The sequence below is a fragment of the Parasteatoda tepidariorum genome, chromosome X2 (assembly GCF_043381705.1).
Source record: "Parasteatoda tepidariorum isolate YZ-2023 chromosome X2, CAS_Ptep_4.0, whole genome shotgun sequence".
NCBI lineage: Eukaryota > Metazoa > Arthropoda > Arachnida > Araneae > Theridiidae > Parasteatoda > Parasteatoda tepidariorum.
In genome coordinates this window covers 27,485,904-27,498,392 of record NC_092215.1, presented here as the reverse complement: position 1 = coordinate 27,498,392, position 12,489 = coordinate 27,485,904, and the positions used below count along the sequence as shown (strand labels likewise).

Here is a 12,489-nt window from a genome sequence, read left to right as displayed (position 1 = left end):
AGAGGGCTGCATAGAATATTTTTAAATTCAAACAAAACCGTGTGGTATTCAACTATCTGTATCATGTTATGCAAAAGTATTAATGTTAACACATATAGTTTCTTTTTATTAAACAACTGATTTTTTTGTTTGAAATACTTTTTTAAATCATTAATAAATGTTTATTTTGTTTTAATAATAGAAATTTTTATTAAAGAAAAAATACTTTACTCTTCTATTACTGCTCAGAAAAGGCTGTTTACATGATTATATTAACAATATAATTAAGTACTTTTTATAAATTCATTTCAGTGGAGAAAATAATGATTGCTTTAGGTCTCAGTAAGACTACATTAACCAGCTCATGTTACATATTTTTAATACTACTTGAATTGGCTCCAAAAATTTAAGATTTGTATGAAAAATGATCAAAGAGCAAACAGAAGGAAATTATATGTAACAGAGTCAAATACAAAGTTTCTGAGCTCATTGGAATTACTAGTTAAATTCTTGATAATGAAATATACTGCCGTGATAAAACACCAATACTCGTCATATCGATAAAAACATACATTCTACAATAATATTGTTAAACATTACCAATATTGCAGTATAATTTACAATTTGTTATGCTCCTAATAAGAATAATAAATCCTCAAATGTTATTAAGTGTAAAGTCCTGGCATTTACATGGGGAAAAGAATGAAATTGGTTCGCATGTAAAATGAATTTGAAATTGACAAATCTAAAACAATATTAAGCAATTCAGAGTTCAGCTGTTATAAAGTAAAAGAAACCTATTATTTGAAACAAATACTATAAAAATAAGAGTTCAATAGAAGAAAAAAAGTTCTATAAATTAGCTTCATTATAAGATAAATGTATGGAAAATATATACATACAATTATCATCAACATCCTTATTTTCAATTTCTTCAGCAGCTAGAGTACTCTCATACAGCTCCTGACGAATCTAAAAATAAAATAAAACATTATGCAACAAACTAAAGTAAATTCCCAACATTAACCACAAAAATTGCCTTCAAATTGATCCAGAAATAAACATTTAATCATAATTTAAATCATCAGCCGACTTGGCGAGCTTAACAAATATAAGGAGAAACAGAGTCACAAAAAAATCAAGATAATATCTTCAAACAGACCCAAATGTTATCGTTCAAAACTTGATGTTATAGTTGTCAATATTAAAATTGTAAAAAAATCAACTTAAAGTATGGTAATCTGATACAGGCTGCATAGCCAGATTTTTCAACAAAAAATATGAACCTTTTTAGTACTCAAAAAATATTTTTAATCAGTTTCCAAAAAATAATCATAATTAGGATCTGTGCAGTAATAAAAAGTATTTTTTTCTATCATTTAAAGTTCTTAATTTATAAACATAAAATCAATAAAATTTAAAAACATTTTCAAAAACTTTACATAATCATGACAAAGTTACTAAGATAAATATTGCAAAGAAAATTGTGAAAAACATGCAGTTTTTGTAATTTAGAATGACAATCGAAACGGCAAAGAAAAAAAATCTTTTTAAAAGATAGAAAATTAAGCACGTTTTACAAACCCCGAATAAAAAAAAGCACCTTTAAGGGCTTTTAAAAAAAGAAAAACAAAAATAAGCTTTTTTAAGCCCTTTTTAAAAATGCTATGCACCCTGTGACAGTAAAAAAATAAAATTCACCATTAATTTTACCTCTTGCCTTCTTTACAAAACAGTCATAAATGTTAGGATTTTTATGCACATTTTATAAGCTAAAGCCAAGTCATTCGATCAAGATTTTAACACAAAATATTATTCAGTACACTTACCTGATTAGATTTTAAAAGCTGTACTGAAACTGTATCAGCCAAAATGTCTACAATATTCCCTAAACAATAGCCATCAACTGGATCAGGAACCCAAACTCTAGGGAACTCATCTTTACCTTAAATAAAATTTAAAAAATAAATATATTAATACATAAACTCTCAAATTTTAGCAAAATTATATTTAAAAATTACTACATCATAATAAAATAGCAACAGAATAGCTCAATAAAAAAATGGAACTTATTTCCTAAGTATGATGAATAGCAATTAATACAAAACTAATTAGTAAAAACTCCATTTGTAAAATTCATACCTCTCTTGTTTTCCATGGAATCTGCCACAACCATTGTTATTGAAGTTTGTCAACCCTAAAAATAAATAGATGGATTATAAAAATATTTATCAACATTACTTGTTGAAATACAAAATTTATATGATCTTCGAAAGCAGTATTTTTATACATAAAAGAAATTAAATTGATTAAATTTATATATAAGAAGCGTAACATCACAGTGAGTCAGCTAAAATTTACAATCCAAAACTACAGAAGAAAAAAAAGCCTGGCTCATAGAATACTGATAGGATACATCTCGTTAGGCATCACTATGAATTAAAGCTGTGTGCAAAACTATCTTTTAAATAAATTTCTTTCTTGTCATTTATTATTTAATTTTTAAAATGAAGATTTCGTATAAGTCTGACTATATTTTTTATTAAGAAAAACATATCAATGTTATTTTTCATGTTCTAAAACTCTAATTTTTTTTTTTTTTTAATAATTTAAGCAAAACAAAAAAGTTTTCAAGCAGGATTTCCATTTTAAGTAATTGTAATTTGTCAGCTGTTTATTATTTATTTGTCTAGAAGTAGCAATCTCAAATTAATGCTGCATAGCGATCACATTCAGGGCTTCACTATAATGTTATTAGTGGTCCTTCAAATATTATGTAAGCATATTTTAAGTAATTTTGGAACTCCTACCCCCTAGTCCACAAAAATAAGCAAATTGCTAACCATTCCTTTGCTCACTTATGAAAGTTATACACCATCTAGGTTTTTGCTTCAATTTTGATATTTACTGTAGGGTGACCTGGGTTAATTCCTGATCAAAAAATGCAAACATCTATTTTGTGAAAAAACTATTCAAGATAGAATTTTAATATTTACTGGAAGTTTAAGGCTATATGAGATGAGTCCTATGCTACCTTCTTTTGTTTCAAAATCTATTTGGAATTTAAAAGATTTTAAATTTTTAGTGATCAGGAATTACTCTTTCTCTTGATCATTTCTGGGGTAATTACTGAGCACCAGTTTCTATAGTAAATGGACTGTTTAAAAATAATTATACAATGGTAATTAACAAATAAGACATTAAGATCAAACAAATAAACCAAAAAGATATGTTTAAGCAGCTATTAAAACTGTTTATTTAAAATCAGGAATAAAGATTAACACTTCAGCTCTGGCAGCAGCTCTCACACTGAAATTTTCATTTTCAATCATTAAAAGAAATTCACTATTTTTGCTTTCTAGAAGCTTAGTATCCTTTTTAAGCTTATAATTTCTCACCATATTTATATTAGGTTAATTTATCAACTTAAAAATTATTCTAACAATGTACACACATAAATTTAAGATAGAAGCAAGGTAAGACAAGCTAGAAATGGTGCATATCAGAACACATTTGTCTTGTATACAGTTAAAAACAAATTTTGTGATTATAGTTAAAATATATTTTATAGTTGTTCCACTTAATAAATATGAACTGTTATTTAAGAAAAGACAATTAACTATTTATTAGCTATTTTTTATACTATTTATAAGAAGAAATAACAATGATCAGAAATTACCCCAGTGATCAATAATTACCCCATCTGTAGGAGGCAAGATTTGATATAGTTTCCTATAATCAATTATAATATTTACAGTAGATGTGAAACAATTAAACAAAAGCTTACACTATTTTGATATCAAAGAAAAAGAAAGTAACTCAAAATATTTCTTAAGAATTATCTTTGCAGAAATGTGCACATTTTGAAACCTATCTTTGAAATGGAAAATACAGAAAGCATTTTAAAAGATACTTATCGTGTTAGATTAAACAAAAAACTATTATTAAGTAAATGTAGTTATACTTTAGTAAAGTGTACAAGCATTCTTGTCCATTTCTCAAATTTAAGAAAATATAATATTTTTAAAAAATAAACCTCAACCCCAGAAACAGAGTGATCGTGAATTATCCCGGGTCACCCGAATAATCTAATTTTAAGATTAAATTCAAATGAAAGATGGATCATTGCACAATATAAAAAAAAAAAAAATTCCTTTATAAAATGTAAAGAAGTTTAGGAATCCTTTGTGTTTTCCTTTTGTAGTCAAGAATTTTTAACTCTGAAATTCTTCAAAGAAATTATTTTCCTTTTTTTTTCTTTCCCTAAATTCAACTTTCACTCCAAATTCAAAAATTTCCCACATATAATTTTTGTTTTGCTTTAAAAATTTCGAAAATGGAGATTTTAATGACTTACATAAGCATTGCTCACACCATATAGTAAATCCAAAATCGAAAAAAATAGGCATCCCAAAACCTCGCTTCCGTTAGGTGCTTATGTAATATTTAAACTGCTTTTTTACTTAGACGAAATTAGAATTTTAAAAAGTTAACTTAATAGTTGTTTACACACAAAATACTTCATTGACAACAAAAATTATTAAAAACAAAAAGAACATATGAATAAAAAACATGCTTAAAAAATTTATGGGGAAATTTTTTTCAAGTTTATTAACATTAAGACAAACATTAATATATACATTATCTCATTTATTATATACACTTAAAACGTGGTACATATTGATCAGTTAGTATATTTTTTTTAAAGAAAAAAATAGAAAAAGAAAATTTAAAAACTTAATTTTCATAATTAGAATTAGGAGAATTTTTGGAGAAAAATTCATATAGTACTAACATGAAACTGATTTAAAAATTGTTATGACTTTTATCAAGTTTTAAAGCTGTGATTTTTAAACAGTCTGCACCGATTTTTTAGCGAAAAATTGTTTTATGAACAACAACAATAATAGCATCCAATTTGGTGTTTGAACTGAACTTGTGTTCACACAGACAAACATGACTTACGATCACAAGAGTGGGAAGATCAAAGTGATTTTTTTTCTTTTGTTAAGTCTGGTATAACTTTGACCAAATTTCAATTAACTTTTTTTAAGAATAATGAATTGTTTGGTTGATTTGATTACTAATGAATTTTCATAATTATTTTGAAGCATCCACAAAATCTTTAATGTTGAATTTTCTTTTCTTTTTTTTAAGTGAAAGTGCAATTGCCCAGAATTCATTACACCGTTTTTTTTAAGGTAAAGTAATCAATATTGCAGGAAAATTCAGACTACTTTAACTCAGATTGTAAGGAATGTTCAAATTACTTTCGAAGCACTGTTTAGAATCTTTGTCTGTCAGCTTGTGGCCATCAATTTTAAAGGTACTTTGTTTTAAATTAATCATAAGAATGTTGTATTGTTTATAATTGAAATGAGAAGTACATTTATAATATGTGAAAGGAATAAAAATGGTTGTAGAGTTGATTTTATACTTAAATAAATTGATTACTGTGATGAATCAAACATTGATGATTTTTTCAAAAAAAATTGTGTAATCCCGAGAACCATTTTAAAGAAAAGAAATAAGATACATGATTAATATATGAGTTTTCATGTGTTTATATTTCGTAGGATACATGCTAAATATGTGAGTAATACATGTAGGATACATGCAATTATATTTCATGTGCTTATAATTGTATCATTTTTTATTACTAAAGTTTCATTCATTATGCTTCAATATTAGAATGAATTAATGCTTCATTGATTAGAAAATGAAATCAAACATAGCTTAATTGATCATCAAGATTGGCAAGCCAGAAAGAACGGATTTGGGGACGGTTATTAACTTTTTTTATTCAGGACCAAAACTTACTGCCTAAATTCTAATTTAATGAAATAAATACAATATTTAACCCCATAATCTCTGCATTAGGAATTAAGGGGGGATATAAATTTGTGATCCGAATTATATAGAAATTTTACCTCATATTTAAAAAAGATTATAATTTATATTGAGAGTGGTGAATATCTATAACGTATGGGAAATTCAGATAAATATATTAAATAATTGACACAATTAATTTAAAAAATGAAAATTTAGAAATGTCAGGTTTACTTTTTGAAAAAAGTTTAGATTCAAAATATCAGAATTGATAAAAATATTGATTTTTGAAAGAAAAAAAATGAAAAATATCTGTTATAGTAGAAATTGGTTTTAATTGTATTTGGCACTTCAAAATTCCAACATATTTAACTTTTTAATATAAATTGTTTCTATTGTTTACATGCAAAAATAAAATTGTGTAAGAAAAATTTTACAAGTAGGCACAATAAAGAACGTTCATATTCCTCAAATGTTGACATTTGATGAATATAATTTTAACCAACTTCCTTACATATAGAAGCATTAAAATATCGAACTAAAATTAAAATTATTTCGATCAACAAGATGCACAACTAATTCTATTATTTATTATAAATTTCGTAAGATGCAAGGAAATTCGGGGGGTAATACAGAAACTGATTAAACTAAACATAATGACAATCAAAAATTAAATTAAGCAATCTGGAAATTCACTAAATAAATTATTTAACTTGTAAGTTGTATTAAAAGAAATAGCTTAGTAATTGCATGATTCATATCGAAAGTTAAAATATGAAACACATGATTCCCTCTTTTCGACGAAAATAAAGGACTACATTAATAAATTAATTTTGCTAAAAAAGCCCAAAAAATTTATTTAAATGACAAAAAATAAATAAAGTAACACATTCGTTTTATTCCAATCATCATTCAAACTTACATCAGACATTTAACTTCAACGATGCTTCTTGAATGGTTTCTAAGAACAACAACAATACAACTTGTCAGAGTCAGTAAACTGTTCCGAAACCGGATGTAGGTAAGCAGCAGCTTAACTTTTCCGTTTAATAATACAGTTAACTTTAAATAACTTCAATTACTAAATTAACCGTGGAGGAATTCTAATCACAGATGGCGTTCACAATAGAGATGTACCGTTATTTTGTCATATTTTTACTGCCCTGGATATCTAAGAAGCTCACAGCCTTCAAACGTGGACTGCGAAGTCACTATTCATCGGAATCCACAGTCTAATAGTTAAACAAAATCCTAAACTCGCAACCCCCGATGTCCGAAGTAAGCGGTGAAGGGAATCCCAGTCATCGTACCAAGTTTTGAACTATCGATAGTCATAAGAAAGTGGTCAATGGCTTTTTTTTTATCCTTTAATCGTTCTCGCTTAGCTAGGAGTCATGACCTCTTTCTCGAAGTTCACAGAGGAGGGAGTTTTTTCTGAAAGGGTATGGGATAAATTATTCCTTCCTTTCCACAACTACGCAGTCTGAAATAAAATATTTATTTATTTTTATCTTTGATCCTTCTTCATTGATTGATTGATTTGTTCATTTACGTCGCACTAGAGCTGCACAATGGGCTATTGGCGACGGTCAGGGATACATCCCGGAGGATGAACCGAAGACATGCTATCACAATTTTGATCCTCTGCGGAGGGGATGGCATCCCCGCTTCGGTAGCCCGACGACCTGCGCGCGAAGTCGAGCACTTTACGGTAGCACAGTTCAACGAGGACCAATACCGCTCACCCTCGGTCCCTACGCAGCCTAATCCAAGTGGTCACCCACCCGCACACTGACGGCAGCCAGTGATGCTTGACTTCGGTGATCTGCTGGGAACCGTGTCTTAACGATCAGTCCACTGCGGGACTGATCCTTCTTCAAGAATTTCCAATCGATCAAAGAATTTCGATCGAAATGGGCTGCAGGTGGCGTAGAACAGAACTCTCTACCCATGGCAACACTTTGCATGCTGTCCACATTAGCGTGTGGAGAGTCCATAGATATAAAGGCAGAAAGATCAATCACTCGACCAAACGGACGTCACGGTGAACGTTGACATCTCTGGTCTAGTAACTAGTTTGTACTCTATATCCACGCCCTCTAGTGAACTGCGGTTTTTGTTTATTGTAGCTGTACATAATTTGTTCTTTTTTTATTTGACTTTTATAAGTTGTAATGATTAATAATAATTGATAACATTCAGTCTCTTTGCCAGAAAAATCTGAAATTCGCAAATTTTATGACGCATTTTTTTTTCCCAGATTTTTTTAAAGATTTATAACTCGTGAATTTTAAAGTTTAAAAAAAAAAAAAAAAAACTAATATGTTCTTAAAATTTAATTCTTTATATCATTCTGAAATTCAAATATTTGAAATAAAATAAAACACACAATTTATGTACTTACAAAAAATAAATAAATAAATAAAATAAAGAACATTTTAGTAAACATTCCAAGCTAGTCAAAACATTAAATTTCATATAAAGCACAAGAAATAGGAAAATGATAATAATTGCTGAGATATAGTCTCATTATTGCCTGTTAGCGTACAATTAGTTTGCTAGTAAAACGTTTTCTTGGTTTTCATTTGTGTGTAATGGAAATTCTAATTATTTTCATTCAAAAAGTTTTTCAAAATATGATTTTACTCCTCTATTTCAATTACAAGGTACTTTGATATCTGGGTCGTGATAAAAGTTAAAAATATAAGAAAGTGTTTCACAACATTTGCTAAGATGACAAATTGTCTGTCAAGGATGATAAAAAAATATTAATGGTTAAAAAAACAATTCATTGCGATAATGAACTGTAATGTTATTATTGTTCAGTTATCTAAAAGACTTTTTCGTTGTTTTCCTTGGCATTTAACGCAACATTTGATTTGTCTAAATTTTAAATAATATATAGGTTATTACAAAAGCTTTTATAAGCATGATTTTCCTCTGATATTTAAATTGCAAGTTACTTTGATTTCTGGGTCGTGTTAAAAGTAAAAAATATAAGAAAAGTGTTTCACAACATCCACTAAGATGACAAATTGTCCGTCAAAGAAGATAAAAAAAAAATTTATTGTTGAAAAAATAATTCATTGCGATAATGAACATTTAGCTAGAATCCTATTACCGTTCAGCAATCTAAAAGACTTTTTTGCGGTTTTTCCTTGCATGTAACGCAAAATTTGATTATTTCTATTTAGTCTTAATTGAAATAAGTTATTTTCATAACTTTAATGATTATGATTGTACTCCAAGTAACTTATGAGTAATTTTGATTTCTGGGTTGAATTAAAAATAATAAGGACGTTTCCTTATATTCACAAAGATGTTAAGCCATCTATCAAGGATGGGAAGAAAAAAAATTATTGATTATTTAAAAATAACTTCTTTTAGATAATGAACATTTAGCTGGAATACCTATTACCGATAAAAACAATCTGAAAAACGCATTTGTAGTTTTCTTTAGCATGTAACGCAAAATTTGATAATTTAATTTTATTTAAAATAGGTTATTTTTATAACTTTCATAAGTATATAATTGTAATTCGATACTTAAATTGTGGCTTATTTTGTTTTACTGGTTGAGTTAAAAAGAAGAGCTTTTCGTTTATATTCAGCAAGTTGATACCTTATCTATTTCATAATTTTATAACCGTCGTCGAACAGCCGACCTAATTATGTGCTTACGCCTACTCATGTTTAACTCCGTAAATTCAATTTTAAATCATATCCAAAAGACAGGGAGAGTCCTTTATAAAGTATTGAGAGAAATTTGCCTCCATATTGGACTTCTTGATGGAACTAGCCCGCATTTACGTTACATTTTGAGGAAAACATCCCACGGTTAGCCTGACTTCAAGGAGACTCCTGATCTTCTGAACCACAACGGCTAGGCCTGATTAATAATAAAAAATGGCTGCTTATAAAAAAATAATTTCATTGAGATAAAGATGAACATTTAGTTGAAATCCTATTACCGCCAAGCAATCTGAAAAACATTTTCTAGGTTTTCCTTTGCGTGTAACGCAAAATTTTATTACTTTAATTTCAACTTAATCTTGGTTAAAATAAATTATTTTTATAACTTTTATAAACATTGTTTTACTCCGATATTTAAATTGCACGTTACTTTGATTTTTGGAATGAGTTAAAAATTACAAAAAATATGAAGAGCATCTCGCTATATTCACCGAAATAATTGACTGTCTGTCAAAGACGCTAAAAAAATGATTTATTATATAAAAAAAATTCATTACTATTACTGAGCATTTCACTGGAACTCCTTAAGCGTCAAGCAATCTGAATGATATTTTCATGGTTTCCCTTTACGTGCAACGCAAAATATGATTGTTTTCTTAAAAAAAAAAACATTCATAAAGGTAGTAATGTTTAAATATTTACATAAATTATGAGTTATTTTATCTTTATTGCTTGTTAAATCAAAACAAAATGAAGAGCATTTGATTGTGGGCAATTAATTAGCAAGACAGATAGTCTTACGCTGACATTAAGTAATGAATTGAGAGATTTTGATACTGATATACATATATTATAATAATTTGAATAATTATTTGTGCAAAGGTATTAATAAAGATCGGGAATTAATGGATAATACAATCGAATTCATAATAAATGCTACGAATAATTATTTTCATGAAAAAGATTTTTATTTTTAATTCTCATCGGAAAATTTAACAAATTTACGGTTACATAACTTATATTTTGTTGAAAAAAATGTGTCATCAATGTGCATTTTTAATTATAACGATTTAAAACAATAATAGTGAACTTATAAAGTTCAAAGGATTTTAGTTTTAAACTCGTTCTGTTAAATCATATTTTTAAATATTAAAAAATGCTAATATAAGCATCTATACTTCAGTTATAATGGAACCAGAAGCTTCAAACTAATAACTATGGTTGAATAAGCAAATATCCCTCCTTCGGTTTTAATTAACCCAAGTTCTGAAAACCGAAACTATAGTATATAATTGCTCGTAATCTGAATGATCTCTGGTTTTAAAACTTCAATAAACAAACAAATAAATTATGAGTAATGAATAGACATCTTTAAGCAATATACAAAATAATATACTGGTTTACGGAAATGAAAAAATTTTAGAATTTAAATTAAATTGCTTTTTAATGATCAACACTGATTACGCGCAATGCTAAGGTACGGCGGGGATGTCAGAAAATAATCCCTAGGACGACGCGAACGCCACTTTTTGTTCGTAAAACCGGCCTGTCAAAAGCGTGTTGATTTTCTAAAACCCCCCGGGAAAAGTTAAATGTCCTTATCCCCTATATTAGTCCCTGGGAGAGTCATAGAGGTAAGAAAAACGTTAGTTAGAAAAACTGAAAACTACATTAAACATAATTCGAAAGAAAAGCATCATGGAAAAGCAATAAAAATATTTTTTTAAATTTCCGTAATGCTTTTTTTTAGAACTACGTTTAATGTAGTTTTCCAACTTAAAAGATTTTAATGTATATGAAAATCAAGAGACTTCCGTACTTCCTACCTCTATGACTCTCTACACTCTAATGGGGAAAGCATGTGAAGTGTTGCCATAGGTAGAGAGTTCTGCTCTACGCAACCTGCAGCCCATTTCGATCGCCAATACTGTTTGAGTCCTACTAGAATGTGAAGTTCCTATAATTAGATCGAAAAATTATCAGGGTGGTCCGTTTATTTTTTGCGCACTGTACATACAACGTTTAAAAGTTTCCATTTAGTAAACCAAACAAAATTCATTTAGATGCACATTATTTGCATTGCGTTAAAAAGTAATCAATTTCTCACAATTCAGATAATAATGTGCTCAAAATTATTTAAAAGTTAATTTAACCAGGCTGTAATTAATATACACTGGTGTAAGAAATAAAGAGAACTTGCAGACTTGGTCGATTATCTCTAGAACTACAGATCGTTTTGAATGAAATTGATTTGTACATACAGTGATACAATACAAATTACCATTCAACAATTGTAATACGCAAGCATGAACGTACGTAACACTCATTGGATGGAATCGGAAGGCATGAAATAGCCACAGGAAATGATTAACTGCCCCATTTCAAGTATGAAATCACGCAGCAAGACCTGTATATTTCTGTAAGAGGGGACCATAACCCTGATTAAACAATTTTTTTGTTTATTCTACAACCACTTTTTTATACCAGTAGTTCTAGAGATAAGAAAATTTTGTAAGCAACTAATTTTAAGAGTTATTTTCTGTATTTAACACAGGACTTAAATACAGAAAGAAAAAAAGGACATGGAGACGGATTCGTAATTCTGACCCCCAAAATATAAAGGGGTAACCGCAGTCTGGGAAATATAATTCCCATAGTTTGATCAGGAAGACAAATTAATGTTAATTTTACTTTGCGAATTTCACCATATCTGGAGAACTTTTTAGGCGAATTGAAAAAAAAATTTTTTTTGAGTGAAAATGGTTGAATAGTTTCCCAGAAATCAAATTTTAAAGTTGTCTATTTAAAATTCGATTTCAGAGGAACTATTCAACCGATTTCGCTTGAACTTTCTGTTTCGGCATGTAAACCATCAGTTCAAAACTTATCAAACTAATACTAAATAAAAAAAACTAACTAAAATAATTATTTGCATTTAATTATTTTAGGATAAATTTTATAATTGTGAGAAAAATGTTTCCATTCGCT

General features: G+C 28.2%; 1 protein-coding gene across 1 annotated transcript in view; it reads right to left on the bottom strand.

Moving 5' to 3' along the window:
- Positions 1–6,830, bottom strand: part of LOC107445684 (Myosin heavy chain 95F jaguar) — a 33,157-nt gene extending 26,327 nt beyond the window's left edge. Inside the window, exons 1-4 of the mRNA XM_016060155.3 lie at positions 6,731–6,830; positions 2,122–2,176; positions 1,809–1,924; positions 882–951 (exon numbers count right to left, since the gene is read on the bottom strand). Coding sequence (XP_015915641.2) covers positions 882–951; positions 1,809–1,924; positions 2,122–2,155 — 220 coding nt within the window. The 5' untranslated portion in view covers positions 2,156–2,176; positions 6,731–6,830. The remainder of the gene's footprint in view (positions 1–881; positions 952–1,808; positions 1,925–2,121; positions 2,177–6,730) is intronic.
- Between the last annotated feature and the right edge of the window lie 5,659 nt (positions 6,831–12,489).